The sequence below is a fragment of the Ranitomeya imitator genome, chromosome 10 (assembly GCF_032444005.1).
Source record: "Ranitomeya imitator isolate aRanImi1 chromosome 10, aRanImi1.pri, whole genome shotgun sequence".
In the NCBI taxonomy this organism is placed as follows: domain Eukaryota; kingdom Metazoa; phylum Chordata; class Amphibia; order Anura; family Dendrobatidae; genus Ranitomeya; species Ranitomeya imitator.
The window spans coordinates 149,958,403-149,981,285 of NC_091291.1; the positions used below are offsets into that span (position 1 = coordinate 149,958,403).

General features: G+C 46.3%; 2 protein-coding genes across 7 annotated transcripts in view; one reads left to right on the top strand and one right to left on the bottom strand.

The window, feature by feature from the left end:
• The window catches only part of NTM (neurotrimin), a 1,102,415-nt gene that overhangs the window by 947,010 nt on the left and 132,522 nt on the right, over positions 1-22,883 (top strand). For 2 of the 5 annotated variants that reach the window (XM_069740768.1, XM_069740771.1), the window contains one exon: positions 1-145. This exon is cut by the window's left edge and continues 909 nt beyond it. The exons of 2 other annotated variants lie outside the window; for them this stretch is intronic. Coding sequence is in view for 1 of the 3 variants with exons in the window: in XM_069740765.1 (XP_069596866.1) it covers positions 16,533-16,612 (80 nt within the window). In the remaining 2 variants the exon portion in view is untranslated. Of the gene's footprint in view, positions 146-16,532; positions 17,043-22,883 lie in introns of those variants that run through there. One more of the 5 variants, XM_069740765.1, reaches the window with a different exon arrangement.
• LOC138650901 (opioid-binding protein/cell adhesion molecule homolog) overlaps positions 1-22,883 on the bottom strand; it is a 186,104-nt gene that overhangs the window by 60,205 nt on the left and 103,016 nt on the right. For both annotated transcript variants that reach the window (XM_069740773.1, XM_069740772.1), the window contains exon 3: positions 12,380-12,505. In XM_069740773.1, coding sequence (XP_069596874.1) covers positions 12,380-12,505 — 126 coding nt within the window. The remainder of the gene's footprint in view (positions 1-12,379; positions 12,506-22,883) is intronic.

Here is a 22,883-nt window from a genome sequence, read left to right on the forward strand (position 1 = left end):
AAGTACTGGAGAGTGTTTAACTGCAGAATGGGCTAAAATTCCTTTGGAAACAATTCACACCTTGTATGAATCCATACCTCAGAGAATTGAGGCTGTAAACGCCGCAAAAGGTGGACCTACACCATATTAAACTAACTTTTGTTGATGTTTCCATTATTTTGTCCAACCCCTGTATATACAGTCATGGCCAAAAGTATTGACACCCCTGCAATTCTGTCAGATAATACTCAGTTTCTTCCTGAAGATGATTGCAATCACAAATTATTTGGTATTATTATCTTCATTTAATTTGTCTTAAATGAAAAAACACAAAAGAGAATGAAGCAAAAAGCAAAACACTGATCATTTCACACAAAACTCCAAAAATGGGCCAGACAAAAGTATTGGCACCCTCAGCCTAATACTTGGTTGCACAACCTTTAGCCAAAATAACTGCGACCAACCGCTTCCGGTAACCATCAATGAGTTTCTTACAATGCTCTGCTGGAATTTTAGACCATTCTTCTTTGGCAAACTGCTCCAGGTCCCTGATATTTGAAGGCTGCCTTCTCCAAACTGCCATTTTTAGATTTCTCCACAGATGTTCTATGGGATTCAGGTCTGGACTCATTGCTGGCCACCTTAGAAGTCTCCAGTGCTTTCTCTCAAACCATTTTCTAGTGCTTTTTGAAGTGTGTTTTGGGTCATTGTCCTGCTGGAAGACCCATTACCTCTGAGGGAGACCCAGCTTTCTCACACTGGGCCCTACATTATGCTGCAAAATTTGTTGGTAGTCTTCAGACTTCATTATGCCATGCACACAGTCAAGCAGTCCAGTGCCAGAGGCAGCAAAGCAATCCAAAAACATCACAGAGCCTCCACCATGTTTGACTGTAGGGACCGTGTTCTTTTCTTTGAATGCCTCTTTTTTCTCCTGTAAACTCTATGTTGATGCCTTTGCCCAAAAAGCTCTACTTTTGTCTCATCTGACCAGAGAACATTCTTCCAAAACGTTTTAGGCTTTTTCAGGTAAGTTTTGGCAAACTCCAACCTGGCTTTTTATGTCTCGGGGTAAGAAGTGGGGTCTTCCTGGGTCTCCTACCATACAGTCCCTTTTCATTCAGACGCCGACGAATAGTACGGGTTGACACTGTTGTACCCTCGGACTGCAGGGCAGCTTGAACTTGTTTGGATGTTAGTCGAGGTTCTTTATCCAACATCCGCACAATCTTGCGTTGAAATCTCTTGTCAATTTTTCTTTTCCGTCCACATCTAGGGAGGTTAGCCACAGTGCCATGGGCTTTACACTTCTTGATGACACTGCACACGGTAGACACAGGAACATTCAGGTCTTTTGAGATGGACTTGTAGCCTTGAGATTGCTCATGCTTCCTCACAATTTGGTTTCTCAAGTCCTCAGACAGTTCTTTGGTCTTCTTTCTTTTCTCCATGCTCAATGTGGTCACACAAGGACACAGGACAGAGGTTGAGTCAACTTTAATCCATGTCAACCGGCTGCAAGTGTGATTTAGTTATTGCCAACACCTGTTAGGGGCCACAGGTAAGTTACAGGTGCTGTTAATTACACTAATTACAGAAGCATCACATGATTTTTCGAACGGTGCCAATACTTTTGTCCACCCCCTTTTTTATGTTTGGTGTGGAATTATATCCAATTTGGCTTTAGGACAATTCTTTTTGTGTTTTTTCATTTAAGACAAATTAAATGAAGATAATAATACCAAAGAATTTGTGTTTGCAATAATTTTCAGGAAGAAACTGAGTATTATCTGACAGAATTGCAGGGGTGTCAATACTTCTGGCCATGACTAACTATATATATTTATTATTATTTATATAGCGCCAACATATTCCGCAGCACTTTATAATTAAGCGGGGACATGTACAGACAATAAATTCAATACAAGTTAAGACAATGTAACCAGTGACATTAGGGGTGAGGTCCCGGCTCGCAAGCTTACAATCTACAAGGAAATGGGGGGACACAATAGGTGAAAAGTGCTCGTTATTTCAGGTCTGGCAATTATAATAAATAGGGATTTTCATATAAAGCTGCATGATCCGGTCATCAGCCCGTGTGTTTAAGTGCAATAGTCAAGTATCAAGTGCAGTTATCGTGTGCATGGAGGGTGTGGAGACAGATGAATAGTAGCGGCAGATTCAGATATACACTTGCATGCACCACAGATATACACAATCATACCACATACTGTATATATGTACACATACAGACACACTGTATACTGCACATGTACACACAGATACACATATACATGTATACTTACCAGGTTCTGCGAATTCACTTGTACAGATCCATTCCCAGGCCAGTGCTAGGAGCAGCCATGATGAGGGGAGAGGACAGACGCACAGGGCTGCAGGCATCTTCCTGGCCCGGCCCTGACCTGACCTCTGTCTGCTGTGCTGTAATCGGGCCCATCCTCCTCACTTGCAACTTCTAAGGCTACTTTCACACTGGCGTTTTTTTCAATACGTCGCAATGCGTCGTTTAGGGGAAAAAACACATCCTGCAAACTTGTTTGCAGAATGCGTTTTTGCCCCATAGACTAACATTAGCGGACGTATTGACACACGTCACGACGGTTGTGCCGTGTTGTGGCGGACCGCCGGGAGCAAAAAACGTTACATGTAACGTTTTTTGCTGCCGACGGTCCGCTTTTTCCGACCACGCATGCGCGGCCGGAACTCCGCCCCCACATCCCGCACCTCACAATGGGGCAGCGGATGCGCTGGAAAAATGCATCCGCTTGTGCGGCGCATTCACTGCTAGCGTCGGTACCTCCGCCCGACACTCTGCGGCGGGCCGAGTCCGACGCTAGTGTGAAAGTAGCCTAACCTGACTGCAGGCAGGGGGAAAGACAGAGAGGGGGCTGGACTCGCCTCCAGAGGGGTTTTTGGGACAGACGCTCCGGGACTCACTGCTTATTCACTGCTGTACACTCTCTGGACACTCCATAAAGGGGCTGCAGACGCAGGTGGCCCCCTTTGTGAGTGGGGGCCCCAGGCATCTGCCTGCCTTAAATGCCGGCCCTGCCCACAAGATGCTCCATAGAAATATATGACCCATATAATGCTGCACAAAGGTTAATGATGGCCCAATAAGATGCTCCATATTAAAATATGCCCCATATCACGCTGCTGCGATAAAAAAAATGACATACCTCTCATCGCTGCCCGCTGCTCCTCAGCGTCGCCGGCTCTCTGAAGTGACTGTTCAGGCAGAGGGCGCGCACTGACCACGTCATCGTGCCCTCTGACCTGAATGTCACAGCCAGAGGAAGCGGAAGACAGTGCAGCGGTGGAACGGGGACAGGTGAATTTCGCATGGATCACCCTCCCCCAGTCCTACTCACCCTCCTGGTGCTGCATATCAGTCCCTGCATCTCGGGCACCAGCATCTCTCTTCCGGTTTTCCTTCCTGTGCTGATCGGTCAGTGATACCGCTAATTAAAGTAATGAAGATTCACTCCACACCTATGGGAGTGGAGATGCATGCATATTCATTACTATAATGAGCGGTACCACGTGACCACTCAGCACAGGAAGGAAGACAGGAAGAGAGATGCCGTGCCTGAGATGCAGGGACTGGCATGCAGCGATGACACCAGGAGGGTGAGTATTATGTCTTCTGCTCCCCACCCCCCTCCCCCGCCAGCAATGACTCGTGTATAAGCCGAGAGGGGTGTTTTCAGCACAAAAAAATGTGCTGAAAATCTCGGCTTATACACAAGTGTATCCGGTAATTTCCTTCCATGACAGAATCACTGACTGGGTGGATCAGGGAAATGCTGTAGATATAGTATATCTTGACTTCACCAAAGCATTTGACAAAGTATCTCACACAATCCTTATTGAAAAAATGACTAAGTATGGAATGAACAAGGAAACTGTTAGGTGGATTCATAACTGGCTTAGTGATCGGACCCAAAGAGTGGTCGTAAATGGCTGCCCATCCAGTTGGAAGAATGCCTCAAGTGGGGTACCATATGGCTCTGTCCTGGGCCCTGTATTGTTCAACATCTTTATCAATGATTTAGATGAAAGAATTGAGGGTAAACTGATTAAATTTTCTGATGACACAGAGCCAATAGCTAATACTAGAGACGAGAGAGAGGATTCAAAAAGATATAAATAAACTGGAGCAGTGGGCAGCACCTAACAATGATTTTTAATGGAGGAAAAAATGCAAAGTACTACATCTAGGCAATAAAAATGAAAAAAGCATATACAGAATGGGAGGATTAGAGCTAAGCAACAGCACATGAGAAAAAGACTTGGGTGTTATGATCTGGTGGTTTAGGAGCAACATGGGACGAGCTCTGAAGGAGGTGGTACCTGTACTGACCGCAGTCCCTAAGCTCAACACTAGAAGTAGCCGTGGGATGCTCCTGTCACTCCCTAGGCACCTCGTCACAGCCTGAGAACTAACTACCCCTAAAGATAGAAACAGGAAAACCATCTTGCCTCAGAGAAAATCCCCAAAGGATAGATAGCCCCCCACAAGTAATGACTGAGTGGAGAGGGAAAAGACATACACAGAATGAAACCAGGATGTAGCACAGGAGGCCAGTCTAGATAGATTGATTGGACAGGATAGAATCCTGTGCGGTCAGTATTAAAAACTACAAAAATCCACACAGAGTTTACAAAAATCTCCACACCTGACTAAAGGTGTGGAGGGTAAATCTGCTTCCCAGAGGTTACAGCTTAACTGAATTAATCCATACTGACAAGCTGGACAAAACATAGAATGGACAGAACGAATAAGTCCACAACATGTGGACAGAAAAGAGCAAGCAAGGACTTATCTTTGGATTCACATCTCTCTTGGATTTCCCTGATATCCTGACCAGTTCAGCAACCAGAAACCAGTGGCACTGGCTGAAGGGAAGAGCCAGGCATAAATAGCAGCAAGACAATCAGTGGAAGCTGCAGCAGACTGCTAAATCCAAGGAGCAGCCATACCACTTAAAACCACCGGAGGGAGCCCAAGAGCAGAACTCACAAAAGTGCCACTTACAACCACCGGAGGGAGCCCAAGAGCGGAATTCACAACACTTGGGTATACTAATAGATCACAGACTGAACATGAGTCAACAGTATGATGCAGCAGCAAAAAAGGCAAATGCAATTCTGGGATGTGTTAACAGAAGCATACAGTCTAGATCACGCAAAGTCATTATTGCCATCTACTCCTCTGTGGTCAGTCCTTACCTAAAATACTGTGTCCAGTTTTGGGCACTACATTTTAAAAAAGAAATCAACAAACTGGAGCAAGTTCAGAGAAGAGCGACCAGAATGCTGACCGGTCTGCAAACCATGTTCTATGAGGAACGGTTACAGGATTTGGGAAGGTCCCTTCAAACTCTACCATTCTGTGACTATGACCTACTCGATGGTAATGGTGTCCACCGACCACTGAGAGGTAGATTCTGAGCTAGTGCCTACTTTAGTGATCATTATATCCACAGTCCACTGAGGGCAGATTGTGGGCCACCAACTACTAGGTGGGGATTGTGACTACCGACCACTTAAAGACAGATTCTGGGTCACCCGCCTCCTCATTAATAATGTTCATTGACCACTGAGGGACAGATTCTGGGCCATCACCTAATAAGATGGTGAATGCATCCATACACCATGGCGCTATTGGGGAGGATCTACTGTGGATGAGGAGAGATGTATGACAGGCTTTGGAGCCCTTATCTCCAAGGATCTTGGGACAGATACAATTCTTAATTTGCTGTATCCAGTGGGCTTGGAGGTAGGAGCCCCTCTCACCTTACAATGCAGGCATATCATGGCTGACGACTTGCTGTGCTCTTTGATGAGATCCTGCACAGGGGCCCTTCCACTACGTGTTCCCCTGGTTTGCAGGGATGCAGCCTTGTACACGGGCGACCCCTTCTGCTCTGTATCTCGTGTGCGGCACCGCTTCCTTCTCTCCTTCCTAATTCCCGGCTCACTTCAGCCGCTATGTGGAGTGACAGAATGGGGACAGCACAGAGTTACTCTGCTGCAGCTCGGGGAACGCAGAGAAAGGAAATAGAAATGTGTAGAGTTTTAATTAGATCTTACACTTAATATGCAAATGGGCTCGTCCTTCTCAGGTTGGTAAAATGAGCGTTTTATTTAAATGTGTGGAGGGTTTCGAGGCACTAATTACCAGCAGAGGAGACGGCGCCGAGCGACATGAGCCACCTATCCGCATAGGGAAAAGGATTAGTGAGGGGGAGCCGGCACATGGCGGGGGGCATGGAGGGGCACGATTATCCTGTCCGTCTAATGACAAGAGCAGGCGCCATCTCAATCCCACGGTATCGGACCTCGATGATCTAATAACGGAGTCAAACTCTCAGATCCCAAATCAAAGGGACCACCAAGAGAGAAGTAATGACAGCATCAGATCCCCCCCATGTACACGCTGTATACATATATACTACTAGTGGACCTACATACTAGGCTTCCCTACAAAGCTTCCATACTCTACTATCAATATTTACAAGCGGTATTCCCTCTCATCTATATTTACAGGCTGTATACCCTCATCCATATTTACAGGCTGTATACCCTCTCATCCATATTTACAGGCTGTATACCCTCATCCATATTTACAGGCGGTATACCCTCATCCATATTTACAGGCGGTATACCCTCATCCATATTTACAGGCGGTATACCCTCATCCATATTTACAGGCTGTATACCCTCTCATCCATATTTACAGGCTGTATACCCTCATCCATATTTACAGGCGGTATACCCTCTCATCTATATTTACAGGTTGTAGTGTAACAGTGTGTCCCCCAAACCCCCCCCCCCGACCCGTGTCCCTGGACTGCCATATAATCAGGCATGAGTCAACAACCATTGGGGGGAGCCCTCCTCCATGGAAGGGTGGATCCCAGGACACAGAACAATAGACTCATGTGTTGGCTGGTTCAGTTGTGAGGTGACTTGGGAAGGGCTGGGATCTTATGCTGAGGCGAGATCCTGGTGCCAGAGTGTGGAGGGTAAAAAGCTGCCACGTTGGACTGTGTTGTGTCCCTCATCTGCTGGAGCCATTGAATTCACTAAAGGACTATTTCTATTGCCCTGGCGTCGGATTGCCGGGTGGCGCCCCCGGATCTGCTCCCTTTGTGTGGATTCATTGTGGACTACTTACGGACGCTGCAGAACTACTTTCATTTGTGTTATCCCAGTTCCCTGTTCCAATAAATCTTGTTGGATTGTCTATCGGCCTGGTGTCTCTTTCTGCTCTGTTGCAAACCCCGTCACAAACTGGTGGCAAGCAGTGGGGTCAGAGCAGAGGGAATGGAGGACAGCGGCTCATCAATGTCTGGAACCAGAATCTCAGCATACAAGAACTGGACTGTGGGGAGCCTACAAACAGAGGCCCGTGAATTAGGAGTCTGCTACAAAGGACTGACGAAGAAACAACTAATTACGACTTTGGAAGGAGCTTGCTTGCAAGATGGCACTGCAGGAGGATTACCACAGCAAAGGGATAAAGACAGGAGCTGCAGGTAGATACCCCAAAAAGTCAGTGGGTTGTGTGGTACGAGGAGGAGATGGCATTGCTTGGGGATGAGGCCACCATAGAAGATAAGAAAGAGGCCATTCGTACAGCTAAGGAGAGGCAGCGCATGGTGGAAGCAGCTAAAAGCTCCAGACAGACTGTAACTACAGCACCCACCATGAGTCCCGTAAGGACTTTAATCCATTTAACGAGGCTGCAGGCGACATTGAGGGCTTCTTCCAGGCCTTTGAACATCAATGTCGATTAATGGAAGTCCCGGAAAGGGAGCGAATCAGACATTAGTGGGGCTCTTAGAGGGTGGAGCTGCTGAAGCCTGTAGAGCTACGGACCCTCAGTGGAACCGCGATTATGGGAATATTAAAGACACCATCTTGGAACATTATGCTGTAACTCCAGACACTTACAGAGCGCAGTTACGTTCCTTAGCCTGTGAAGGGGAAATGTCTTTCAAGATATATGCCCACAGGCTAAAACAAGTATGTCACCGCTGGCTGGAGGGAGAGGGGGCCTTAACTTGGGAGGCCTTCCTCAAGGTCATCATAAAAGAACAGTTCTACACCAAATGCCCCGCTGAGATCCAGGAATGGGTGCGTGAGAGGAGACCAGCGTCAGTGGAGCAAGCTGCTGCTCTAACTGATGAGGTTCTCACCATCAAACCTCAGTATTTTTCTCACCGACTATTAGTTTTTTCCACTAGCAGCCCCCCAGCCTTGGCGGCCTCCAATGTTCACAGTCCCACCAGATTACCAACTCATGGGGAAGCCCATGTAAATGTACCCTCCAGCACTAGTGCCTCATCTTTGGGAATACGACATGGACACAATCATAGAACGCAGAACGCAGATGTTATGGATGTGGGAAACCTGGTCATCTGCAAGCCACCTATCCAGATGTTTGGAGGCAGAACCGCTACAAACCACCTTTGCCTGTCCATTATCTACAGACACCCTCAACTGGAGAAGAGCTGGATTCACCCCCTGATGATTTGCCAAGTGACTCTGATATAGTGGCTCCCCTACCAGGAGTCTATGGGGTGTGAGCCACCGCCACCTGTTCATCTGATCTTCAGCACAAACATCTACAGGAGGTCGTGCTAGATGAGCAAAAAGTGGTTGGTTTTCGTGACACTGGGGCTTTTCTCACTATAGCCGAGCCCCAAGTTATTCAACCAGGAGCAATTCAAAAGGGGCCAGGAATTGCCATTGAGTTGGCTGAAGGTACTCAGAGATATATTCCAATAGCGAATGTGGCCCTGGATTATGGCTTTGGCGCCAAACAATGCATGATTGGTGTGATGAGCGGCCTTCCTGCAGACCTTCTAGGAAACGATGTGGGGAATCTTCAATGTCACTTTGTCAGTGCAGTAACTCGAAGTCAAGCCAAGAGACTAGCCGATGTGGACGTGAATACACCATCAATGGAAGGAATGCCACCAGAACTGCCATCACAGCCGGTGAGTGACTCGTCTTGTGGGGATCATATGAGTGTCACTTGGGATAAAGTTCGATTTAGACATGAGGTAGAGACAGACCCTACCCTAGCTAGTTTTAGAGCTCATGCTGAAATAGGGCAGTTAGGGGAAAACAGGGAAAAAATTATCAGAGAAAATGGGCTTCTATATCTGGTTACCAACCCTGACTAGATAAACCCTGGACATACAGCAAACAGCTGATTGTTCCTCAGAAATACAGGGTTTCTCTATTGCACCTTGCTCATGACATTCCTACTGCTGGCCATCAAGGGAAAACCCGCACTGAGACGATTGACTCAAATTTTCTATTGGCCTGGGATTTCTCAAGCCGTGGCGCATTTCTGTCGAACATGCGACATCTGTCAGCGTAGAGGGCGACCAGGAGATCACCCAAAGGCACCCCTGCAACCGCTCCCTATAATAGAAGAACGCTTTCAAAGAGTAGCTGTCGATATCATTGAACCCCTGGCTAAACCTAGTAAATCTGGAAAGCAGTACATTCTCACTGTGGTGGATTATGACACCTGATATCCAGAAGCTGTGGCCCTGTCCAGTATTTCTGCAGCCAAGGTGGCCGAGGCCCTGGTTACCATTTTCACCAGAGTAGGATTCCCAAGAGAGATGCTGTCAGACCAAGGCTCACAATTCATGTCGGAGATGGTACAGTGTCTGTGGCGCACTTGTGGAGTATGAGCTATCCAAACGACACCTTATCATCAAACAAATGGACTCTGTTTAAGATTCAATGGCACTTTGAAGAATATGCTAAGAGCCTTCACTGACAGGGATTCAGACTGGGAGAAGTACCTACCCCATCTCCTGTTCGCCTATCGGGAAGTCCCCCAGGAGTCTACAGGGTTTTCCCCCTTTGAGCTTCTCCATGGAAGAAAGGTCAGAGGACCTTTAAACCAGCTAAAGGAATATTGGGAGGGGCAATTTGAAGATACAAGAACCCCTGTTCCATATGTCCTAAAGCTTCGGGAGACCCTGGCCCAACTTGCTAGTTTTGCTCGGGATCATGTACGGATGGCTCAAACCAGACAGAAGATGTGGCACGACCGCAAAGCACGCTATCGGGAGTTCGCAGAAGGACAACAAGTCTTAATGATTGTTCCCCATCTGCAAAATAAACTGCAGACAACATGGGAGGGTCCATCCTGGGTTCTCAGAAAACTTAATGACACCAATTGCCTCCTTGCTTTAGATGACCAGGGTTTAAGACAAAAAACTGTCCATGTGAATATGATTAAGGAGTACCATGACCGGTCACTACCAGTGATAGCAAGCTGTCGGATTGCTTCAGAGGAAAGTCAGGAGGAAGAGGACTCACTACCTGATCTTGTGGCAGCAGCGAGGGCCCCATCCACTGTGGAACAGGTTCCCCTGAAAGATCACCTGGATTTCTTACAGAGAAACCAAATGCTGGGAGTGCTCCATCAAAGAAAGGCTGCTTTCTCATGTGGACCAGGTCGAACCACAGTAACCCAACATCATGTAGACACTCCAGGCATACATCCCATACAGCAGGCCCCTTTCAGAGTACCAGAATCATTTAGAAACATCATGCAGCACGAACTGGAGATGTTCCAGCTCGGTGTAATTCAGGCCTCCCATAGCTCTTGGGCCTCTCCTGTGGTGAAAGTACCCAAGAAAGATGGGAGTACTAGATTCTGTGTGGACTACCGGCGACTAAATGACCATACCATCAGTGATCCTTACCCAATGCCTCGTATTGATGAACTTCTAGACCGGCTAGCCGGGGCCCGATATGTCACCACCTTGGATCTCAGTAAGGGATACTGGCAAATTCCTCTAACGGAGGGAGAGAGAGAAAGGTCAGCCTTTATAACCCCCTTTGGGCTGTACGAATTTCTAAGCATGCCTTTCGGAATGAAGAATGCCCCTGCAACCTTTCAGAGCATGGTAGACCAGATTCTCCGGGGTTGTGATGGCTTTGCTTAGATGATATTGCTATCTTCAGCCAGACGTGGGAGGAATATTTGAATCAAGTAGCAGTTGTTCTTGACCGGATTCTTGCAGCAGGCCCAACCATTCGACCAGATAAATGCCAAGTGGGGATGGGTGAAGTCCAGTACCTAGGGCATAGAGTAGGAGGGGGAAAGCTCCGTCCTGAACCTGCCAAAATCCAGGCTATTAGAGACTGGCCAATACCCCAAACCAAGAAACAGGTTATGGCTTTCTTGGGAACTGCTAGTTGTTACCGAAAATTTGTTTCTCATATCAGCACTATGGCCAAGCCTCTTACAGATCTCACCAAGAAAGCGATGCCCCGGGTGGTGACCTGGACTCCAGCCTGTGATGAGGCTTTTAATCTCCTGAAGGACGCTCTGATCGGCGACCCTGTTCTGGCTGCTCCAGACTACAAGAGGAGATTTATTGTGCAGACGGACGCCTCTTCCTATGGACTGGGAGCTGTACTCAGCCAGGTGAATGCAGCTGGGGACGAGCACCCCATTGCCTACCTCAGCCGGAAACTGCTGGACCGGGAAGTGGCCTATGCAACCATTGAAAAGGAATGCCTGGCTGTAGTATGGGCCCTCAGGAAACTAAAGCTATATCTGTATGGGCGAGAATTCACTGTTGTTACTGATCACAATCCCCTCATCTGGCTGAACAGAGTCTCTGGGAACAATGGACGTGTACTACGATGGAGCCTGGCTCTGCAACCTTATAACTTTACAGTACAATATAGAAGAGGCAGCCAACACCAAAATGCAGATGGGTTATCCAAGCAGGAGGAACCATGAGTCAGGTCAGCCATGAATACGTGTACTTGACAAGCGACCTGTAGAGGTCACTAGTCCATACACAAATTGAGGGGGGAAGGGGTTGTAACAGCGTGTCCCTCCCCAGACCTGTGTCCCTGGACTGCCATATAGTCAGTCATGAGTCAACAACCAGTGGGGGAGCCCTCATCCATGGAAGGGTGGATCCCAGGACACCGAGCAGTAGACTCATGTGTTGGCTGGTTCAGTTGTGAGGTGACTTGGGAAGGGCTGGGATCTTATGCTGAGGTGAGATCCTGGTGCCAGTGTGTGGCGTGTAAAAGGCTGCCACGTTGGACTGTGTTGTGTCCCTCATCTGCTGGAGCCATTGAATTCACTAAAGGACTATTTCTATTTCCCTGGTGTGATTGCCGGGTGGCGCCCCCGGATCTGCTCCCTTTATGTGGATTCATTGTGGACTCGTTGCGGACTACTTACGGACGCTGCAGAACTACTTTCATTTGTGTTACCCAGTTCCCTGTTCCAATAAATCTTGTTGGATTGTCTATCGGCTTGGTGTCTCTTTCTGCTCTGTCGCAAACCCCGTCACACCCTCATACTTACATTTTCCAGAATAATGCTTCCATGTTACAGCGGGCTCAGGTCTGCCGGAGGCCACACATCGGAGGGTCACGCTGCTCCCCTCGTTGACTGTGATATTTGTAGAGATGTTAAGGATTTGCGGTGGAACTGTGGGAAAATAATTAAAGAGTTATTTGAAATGAATTACTACCAGAAATCTGCTGCCATAGAGCTCTGTCTGTGCGGACTTTGGAATGGCTACACCTATCTGATGTGTACAGTGGATATAAGTTTACACACCCTGTTGAGATATTTTCATTGTTATGCAAAGTGAGGGGAGATGGAAATCTAACATGTTCAGCCTGGACCCTAACAACAACATGCAGGTTTTGCCATTTACAAGAATCGTTTCATATTTCTGCCTGTAATGTCGCCGAAGATTTGTACTAATCCAGTGAGAAACAAGCGGACATCGTTTTGTGAGGTAAATGAACATAAAGAAGTAAATAATGTAGTTGCATAAATCTGCACATGAAGAAAAACATACCCAGCTTCCAAAGATTATTGAAAAAGTTATAAATTACATTGTATCTGTGCCAGAAGCCCAACTCTAAGCGGCTGACTTGGATGCTATGTCATTTATAACTTTCTCTCCATCTTTTCAGTTAAAAGGTATCAACCACTGAGGACTCTCAATTCTACATATTTTTCTAATTTTCTCAATACATTTTGCAAGGTCCCTTTGAATCCGTGCTTCCATACACCTGAGCCTGGGTGAGGTGGTTTTATTTTCTTTCTTGTAGGTCTGCACACCCTGAGGCCGGTTTCACATTAGCATTTCTGTGCACAGCGTAGGCCTGCGCATAGATCCAGATGCATCTTGCGTGCACAGGGACATGCGTTGTATGCGGATTCGTCCGTGCGTCGTTTTGACGTGCCCGCCGAACACAACATGTGACGCATCCGCATACAACGCATGTCCCTGTGCACACAATGTTCAGTATAGGTACACAAGACGCATGCGGATCTATGCGCAGGCCTACGCTGTGCACAAACGCTAATGCGAAACCGGCCTTACACTGATACTTTGGTGCAGTCCCGTGTGTATTTCTGGCAGCATTCAGCCTTTTTGGGTCGGGGGTCGATCATTCGGCCTATCTTGGATTGCTGATCTTTCCCGGCCCAACCTTGAAGCAGCTCCACATCTGTCAGATTACTGTGTACAGCGCCCTCTTCAGGACACTACAGATTGTCCCTTGGGTTCAGGTTTGGGTTTGGCAGCTCAAGAACTTCTATCTTCTCCTGGTGAAGTCGTTCTTTTGGTGATTTGGAGGTCACTTAGGGTCATTGAAGATGAGGAGACAACCTTTCAGTGCAACATTTTTTTTTAGCAGAGGCCTGAAGGTTTTATGTAAAATTTATTGACCTTTAGACTGTCCATAATACTCCCCCTCTGCCCCCGGTGACTAAAACGTAAATTCCAGGTGACTAATAATCAACTCAGAGCACAATTCTGTCCCCACCATGCCTCACTGTGGGGATGGAGGTCTTCTGATGTCTGCTTTGCACCTTTTGGAATTATGACAAAAATGTTCCTCCTTGGTCTCATCAGAATGAACACGTTATCTGCATGGTTTTGGCAGAATTGATGGATGATTTGGCAAAACATAGCTGGGTTTGGATATTCTTCTGTACAATGAAATGCTTCGCTAGAAGATTCTCTTTCCCTCACCCCCTGGTAGACCTTCAACGCCATCTCAACCAAACAAGTGTAGGCCTCAATCTACAAATTGTAGCAGAACTAGCAGCTATTATTTATCAGCCCGATTTGTGCTCTTGTACTCAATGTCCAATTTCAGGACATATTACTGTTTTGGTTTATATGCTTATGCTCATGTTATTGCTACATCGCTTAAGTGTTTTGTCTACTGTGGGAGTTTTCATTATCCTATATTAGGTCCACCTTGAATATTATCACTCATTCTTGTTGATTACACTGTTCTACAGTTAAAATTGGTTCAGAGACTAAAACAGTTGAACATAAATGGGTTGTCAACTACTAGGACAACCCCTTGTTAAAGGGACTCTGTCACCTGAATTTGGCGGGCTCTCTGTCCGGTCTGATGGGCGGTGTTTTCTCTCCTTTCAGTTTTCCCTTCCTTTCCCGCTGGCCACAATATTATCTTGAATGTGAGTCTGTTTCCCCCGTAGTTCACGCGTGCGCAATGCAATCTTGCCTTGCGCATGCGCAGTATGCTTTGTCAAACTGCGGGCAAAGCCAAAAAGCATTAGGCTGGTTTCACATTTGTGTTTTTTGCCGCAGCGTTTGTACCGCATATAAACGCATGCGTCGTGTTTTTCTATATTTAACATTAAAAACGCATGCTTTTTTTTGTTCACGTTATTGCCGCGTTTGACGACGCATGTGTCTTTTTTGTCGCTTGCGGCTTGGCGCAGAAATGCAACATGTAGTATTTTTAGAAGCGTCTCTTTGCCGCCAGGAAACGCATGCGTTCGATTGCGCACGGTTTGCGTTAAAAAAAAAGCATTGCTGTCTATGTAAACGCATGCGTTTTTAAGCACATGCGTTTGGTTGCGTTTTTGAACGCATGCGTTTCAATAGAGAAAAACAAGTCTAGACACTGATAAGCCACCCCTCACCATCAAGGTAATAAAGGGATCCAACCCTAACCCCAAAGGGATCCAAACCCTAACCCTAATGGGAAAATGGAAATAAATACATTTTTTAAATTTTTTAATTTTTCCCTAACTAAGGGGGTGATGAAGGGGGGTTTGATTTACTTTTATAGCGAGTTTTCTAGTGGATTTTTACGATTGGCAGCCGTCACACACTGAAAGACGCTTTTTATTCCAAAAAATATTTTTTGCGTTACCACATTTTGAGAGCTACAATTTTTCCATATTTTGGTCCACAGAGTCATGTGAGGTCTTGTTTTTTGCATTTGCAAAATGTTTTTTACATTTTCGGGCACGTGACATTTTTGATTGCTCTTTATTCCGATTTTTGTGAAGCAGAATGAACAAAAACCAGCTTGTGAAATTTCTCATCAAGCGCAAACGCAGGAAAACGCATGTAAACACGTACAAACGCGACGTTTTTTTTAACCACGTGCGACAAAGCATGCGTCTAAAAAACGCAGCGTTTGTACGCGTTTACATGCGTTTTTTTCACCACTTGCGGATGCGTTTTAAACGCTGCGGATTTAAATGCAAATGTGAATCCAGCCTTAGTGTGCATCTGCAGCCGCACTATGCCCCGGAAGTATTTCGCTGTGTTCCAGGACATAATGCGGCTGCGCATGCGCACTAATGCTTTTCGGCTTTGCCCACAGTTTGACAAAGCATACTGTGCGTGCGCAAGGCAAGATTGCATTGCGCACGCGTGAACTACGGAGGAAACAGACTCATATTCAAGATAATATTGCGGCCAGCGGGAAAGGAAGGGAAAACTGAAAGGAGAGAAAACACCGCCCATCAGACCAGACAGAGAGGCCGCAAAATTCAGGTGACATTGTCCCTTTAAGCTAAATGTTATGTCCTGATAAAATAATAAAGCCTAAACTCTCCTCGCGTGCCGCTGCCCTTCCACTGATGTTGGCACTCGCGGTGCCGGGGATGTGATGTGGCGGAATTACACGTGGTGCCCGTTACCCAGTCAGCGCTAGCATCATTGTCTCTGCCGTCAGATGAACTGAACATGGAGAGGAAGTCAAGGATCAGCTGCAGCCAGGACTTCCCCCCGTCATGTGTCACAGCCCCGAGGAGAGCGAGTGCCGACACCGCGAGAATGCCATCGGCATTGGAGGCTTTATAGTTTAAGAAGGGTTTTAACTAATTTTGTGGTGCTGAAAAAGAATTTGATGGTTACATTTGCTTATTGGCTTTAATTTTCAAGTTTTAGAGGAGGTTGTAATTACTGATCACGCCTTTCATGTAGTCTTACAGATTGCATTGTTAGTAGCGAGTCTATTACATCATCTATTTAGTCTATTGAGCCATCCGTTTTCTATCAGCTTAGGGCGACCAATCAAAAAAACACCAACTCCGTCCCATGACGTCATCCTAATAACAGCTGCATCACCTACTTTTATCAATTCTCTATGCGTAAGGTATACAGTTTTAGGATCTCTTAGCTTAGTTTTTTAGCATATTGACTTGCTTTTATTTTTTTCAGATATGCCTCGTTCTTGCACTAAGAAAGCGGAGAGTTTTTGCTACATATGTGGAGAAGTTGCTTTTGTGTTACAAAGGTGAAACGTGACTATCATGATACGGAAAGCCTACATGTATTTGTCCTGCAGTGTAGGAGATCAGGACACAAATTGGGCTCCACACATATGCTGTAATAGATGTGCACCACATCTTACCCGCTGGTTGCATGGGAAGAAGCAATCTATTCCTTTTGCAGTTCCAATCATCTGGAGAGAGCCAACCGATCACACTGCCAATTGCCATTTCTGCATGGTGCCCTGACACCTTGATAAAGATCTGCGAAACGCGCGTCGGTGGCGGCGTGACACGGGCCCGGCACTCCACGCTGTTATGGGTAAGCCCCCTTAATAAATATTAGCATTTAACTGCATATTGATATGCCACCACAGTGTGGATACCTGTGATGCTATATGTGATATGAATGGGAGATGAGCTTCTCATGTAGATTATGAGCACTATGCACTTTATCAGTATGAGCCGGGTACCTGTGACTACCCTTACCCTGTTTTTGTATTATACTTTGTGCTAATGTATTCATTAATTATTTAATAAAGTACTTTACATGTTTTGGAAAAAGGAAGATTTGTTTGGACTGTGTACTCCATTGATTTATTTGGTTGTATAGTGCTAGTAGGAGTGTCCATTTGATGTTAATATGCCTATGATATGAGGACTATGAGAATTCAACTCGTGGGCAGCATATGTAGAGTGTTCTATTTGGTTTGGTTTCATATGGTGCCCTGACATTAGGAAAAAAGTTCCAAGGAAGAAGAAGTAGACTTTACAGTATCCAAACGTTCCATCTGCAATATGCCCAGTACCACATACAGAACAACTGTTGGCTCCAGAAATATTTTCAGTTAAGTCAACTAAGGAAGAAGATGGCTCTTGGTGTCCTCTCACGACCCACACTTTCTGTCAGCAACCTCAGCAAAGTGACCTGAACGATCTTGTTAGAGATTTGGATCTTCCCGAGTAAGACTGAGCTCTTAGGTTCCCAACTGCAGCTGTAAGACTGAGCTCTTAGGTTCCCGACTGCAGCAGTAAGACTGAGCTCTTAGGTTCCCGACTGCAGCAGTAAGACTGAGCTCTTAGGTTCCCAACTGCAGCAGTAAGACTGAGCTCTTAGGTTCCCGACTGCAGCAGTAAGACTGAGCTCTTAGGTTTCCGACTGCAGCAGTAAGACTGAGCTCTTAGGTTCCCTAGTGCAGCAGTAAGACTGAGCTCTTAGGTTCCCGACTGCAATAGTAAGACTGAGCTCTTAGGTTCCCGACTGCAGCAGTAAGACTGAGCTCTTAGGTTCCCTAGTGCAGCAGTAAGACTGAGCTCTTAGGTTCCCGACTGCAATAGTAAGACTGAGCTCTTAGGTTCCCGACTGCAGCAGTAAGACTGAGCTCTTAGGTTCCCGACTGCAGCAGTAAGACTGAGCTCTTAGGTTTCCGACTGCAGCAGTAAGACTGAGCTCTTAGGTTCCCTAGTGCAGCAGTAAGACTGAGCTCTTAGGTTTCCGACTGCAGCAGTAAGACTGAGCTCTTAGGTTCCCTAGTGCAGCAGTAAGACTGAGCTCTTAGGTTCCCGACTGCAATAGTAAGACTGAGCTCTTAGGTTCCCGACTGCAGCAGTAAGACTGAGCTCTTAGGTTTCCGACTGCAGCAGTAAGACTGAGCTCTTAGGTTCCCTAGTGCAGCAGTAAGACTGAGCTCTTAGGTTCCCGACTGCAATAGTAAGACTGAGCTCTTAGGTTCCCGACTGCAGCAGTAAGACTGAGCTCTTAGGTTTCCGACTGCAGCAGTAAGACTGAGCTCTTAGGTTCCCTAGTGCAGCAGTAAGACTGAGCTCTTAGGTTCCCGACTGCAGCAGTAAGACTGAGCTCTTAGGTTCCCGACTGCAGCAGTGGAATTTCCTAGTGGGCGATGTTTGAATTTATTTGTTCCACAACCATGATAAAAATTTTGTACAATACTTCTTCATGGAGGGTGAGCTTAACAACAACATCAACAGTTTAATGAAATCTCTGAAGAGGAGTTATAATTCAGAGGAATGTGTCATGATCCCAATGGCAGGGGATCACAAAAAGGACAAGCACAGATACAAACAAGCTCTAGGGCGATGGAACCTGAGCTGACCGCGACCCTGAACCTAACACACAAATAAAAGTAGCCGGGGAACGTGCCTACGATGATCCTAGACGTCTCGCTCCAGCCGAAGATCTAACTTCCCCTATCAGAAGAAACACAGACCTCTCTTGCCTCCAGAGAAATACCCCACAGCAAATAGCAGCCCCCCACATATAATGACGGTGAAATGAGAGGAAAGCACATACGTAGTATGAAAACAGTTTCAGCAAAATGAGGCCCGCTAAAGCTAGATAGAGGATACAAAAGTGAACTGCGCGGTCAGCGAAAAACCCTTCAAAAAAACCATCCTGAAATTACTTGAACTCATGTGCCAACTCATGGTACATGAAAAGCAATTTCAGCCCACTAGAGCAACCAGCAGCAGAGAATCACATATCTGCAGGCTGGACTAAAAACCAAATTAAGCAAAACACAAAACAGGAAAATCCAAACTTAGCTTCTCCAGAAGGTTCTAGGAGCAGGGAGCAGAGGTAACAAGACACACTGGATACATTGATAACCGGCGAGGAAATGCCAGCAAAGCCAGGTTAAATAGGAAACTCCCATATGCTGATGGAACAGGTGGAACCCAGAAACCCAGGAAAGACAAGTCACCCAGTACCATCAGTAACCACCAGAGGGAGCCCAAAAACAGAACTCACAACAGTACCCCCCCCCCTTGAGGAGGGGTCACCGAACTCTCACGAGAACCACCAGGGCGACCAGGATGAGCCCTATGAAAAGCGCGAACCAAATCATCAGCATGAACATCCGAGGCAACCACCCAAGAATTATCCTCCTGACCATAACCCTTCCACTTGACCAAATACTGGAGTTTCCGTCTGGAAACACGAGAATCAAAGATCTTCTCCACAACATACTCCAATTCTCCCTCCACCAGCACTGGAGCAGGAGGCTCAAGAGAAGGAACAACAGGTACCTCATACTTCCGCAACAACGACCGATGAAACACATTATGAATAGCAAACGATGCCGGGAGATCCAAACGAAACGACACAGGGTTAAGAATTTCCAAGATCCTATAGGGACCGATGAACCGAGGCTTGAACTTAGGAGAAGAGACCTTCATAGGAACAAAACGAGAAGACAACCACACCAAGTCACCAACAAGAAGTCGAGGACCCACGCGGCGACGGCGATTAGCAAACTGCTGAGCCTTCTCCTGGGACAACTTCAAATTGTCCACCACATGACTCCAAATCCGATGCAACCTATCCACCACCATGTCCACTCCAGGACAATCAGAAGGTTCCACCTGACCAGAGGAAAAACGAGGATGAAACCCCGAATTACAAAAGAAAGGAGAAACCAAGGTAGCAGAACTAGCCCGATTATTAAGCGCAAACTCGGCCAGCGGCAAAAAGGTAACCCAGTCATCCTGATCAGCAGAAACAAAACACCTTAAATAAGTTTCCAAGGTCTGATTAGTTCGTTCAGTCTGGCCATTCGTCTGAGGATGGAATGCAGACGAAAAGGACAAATCAATGCCCATCTTAGCACAGAAAGTCCGCCAAAATCTAGACACAAACTGGGATCCCCTGTCAGAAACGATGTTCTCAGGAATCCCATGCAAACGAATCAGTCAACAATGGCAAAGGATACTGATATTTTACGGTAATCTTATTCAAAAGACGATAATCTATACAAGGCCTCAAGGAACCATCTTTCTTGGCCACGAAAAAAAAACCTGCTCCCAAAGGGGACAAAGATGGACGGATATGTCCCTTTTCCAAGGACTCCTTAACATAATCCCGCATAGCAGTATGCTCTGGCACTGACAGATTGAACAAACGACCTTTAGGAAATTTACTGCCCGGAATTAAATTTATAGCACAATCGCAATCCCTGTGAGGAGGAAGCGAACTGAGCTTAGGCTCCTCAAAAACATCCCGATAGTCAGACAAAAACACAGGAATCTCAGAAGGAGTAGATGAAGCGATAGAAATCGGAGGTGCATCATCATGAACCCCCTGACAACCCCAGCTTAACACAGACATTGTTTTCCAGTCCAGGACTGGGTTATGAGTTTGTAACCATGGCAGACCAAGTACTAGAACATCATGCAAATTATACAGTACCAGGAAGCGAATCACCTCCTGATGAACGGGAGTCATACGCATGGTCACTTGTGTCCAGTACTGAGGTTTATTCATAACCAAAGGTGTAGAGTCAATTCCCTTCAAAGGAATAGGGACTTCCAGAGGCTCCAGACTAAACCCACAGCGATTGGCAAATGACCAATCCATAAGACTCAGGGCAGCGCCTGAATCCACATAGGCATCGACGGAAATGGATGATAATGAACAAATCAGAGTCACAGACAGAATGAACTTAGACTGTAAAGTACTAATGGCAACAGACTTATCAACCTTTTTTGTGCGTTTAGAGCATGCTGATATAACATGAGCTGAATCACCACAATAAAAGCACAACCCTTTTTTCCGCCTATACTTTTGCCGTTCACTTCTGGACTGAATTCTATCACATTGCATTATCTCAGGTGACGGTTCAGACGACACCGCCAAATGATGCACAGGTTTGCGCTCCCGTAAACGCCGATCAATCTGAACAGCCATAGTCATAGACTCATTCAGACCAGCAGGCGCAGGGAACCCCACCATAACATCTTTAATGGCCTCAGAAAGGCCATCTCTAAACTTTGCAGCCAGAGCGCACTCATTCCACTGAGTAAGTACCGACCACTTCCGAAATTTTTGACAATAAATTTCTGCTTCATCTTGCCCCTGAGAGAGGGCCAACAAAGCTTTTTCAGCCTGAATCTCTTGGTTAGGTTCCTCATAGAGCAAACCCAATGCCAGAAAAAACGCATCTGCATTAAGCAACGCAGGGTCCCCTGGTGCCAATGCAAATGCCCAATCCTGAGGGTCACCCCGCAGGAAAGATATAATTATCTTGACTTGCTGAGCAGGGTCTCCAGAGGAGCGAGATTTCAAAGAAAGCAACAACTTGCAATTGTTCCTAAAATTCAGAAAACGAGATCTATCTCCAGAAAAAAACTCTGGGACAGGAATTCTAGGTTCAGACATAGGAGCATGTACAACAAAATCCTGTATATTTTGAACCTTAGTGGCAAGATTATTCAGGCTGGAAGCCAAACTCTGGACGTCCATGATAAACAGCTGAGATCAGAGCCATTCAAAGATTAAGAGGAGGAGGAAGTAGCCAGGCTGCAATAAGGCTAGGCAGCAAACTCTGAGGGGAAAAAAAAGAAAAAAAAAAAAAACTTCCTCAGACTACTTATCCTCCTACTTCAGCCAATACAATTAACACTTTGTGGGCCGGTTATACTGTCATGATCCCAATGGCAGGGGATCACAAAAAGGACAAGCACAGATACAAACAAGCTCTAGGGCGATGGAACCTGAGCTGACCGCGACCCTGAACCTAACACACAAATAAAAGTAGCCGGGGAACGTGCCTACGATGATCCTAGACGTCTCGCTCCAGCCGAAGATCTAACTTCCCCTATCAGAAGAAACACAGACCTCTCTTGCCTCCAGAGAAATACCCCACAGCAAATAGCAGCCCCCCACATATAATGACGGTGAAATGAGAGGAAAGCACATACGTAGTATGAAAACAGTTTCAGCAAAATGAGGCCCGCTAAAGCTAGATAGCAGAGGATACAAAAGTGAACTGCGCGGTCAGCGAAAAACCCTTCAAAAAAACCATCCTGAAATTACTTGAACTCATGTGCCAACTCATGGTACATGAAAAGCAATTTCAGCCCACTAGAGCAACCAGCAGCAGAGAATCACATATCTGCAGGCTGGACTAAAAACCAAATTAAGCAAAACACAAAACAGGAAAATCCAAACTTAGCTTGTCCAGAAGGTTCTAGGAGCAGGGAGCAGAGGTAACAAGACACACTGGATACATTGATAACCGGCGAGGAAATGCCAGCAAAGCCAGGTTAAATAGGAAACTCCCATATGCTGATGGAACAGGTGGAACCCAGAAACCCAGGAAAGACAAGTCACCCAGTACCATCAGTAACCACCAGAGGGAGCCCAAAAACAGAACTCACAACAGGAATGGTGGCTCTTCATTGATTCGTGCAAAAATTCCTAAACGTCGTCTAGCTGTATAATGGCAATGGGCTTCCTTCAATTCCAGTTGGCTGTGCCGTCCACATGAAAGAAACCTATGACAAC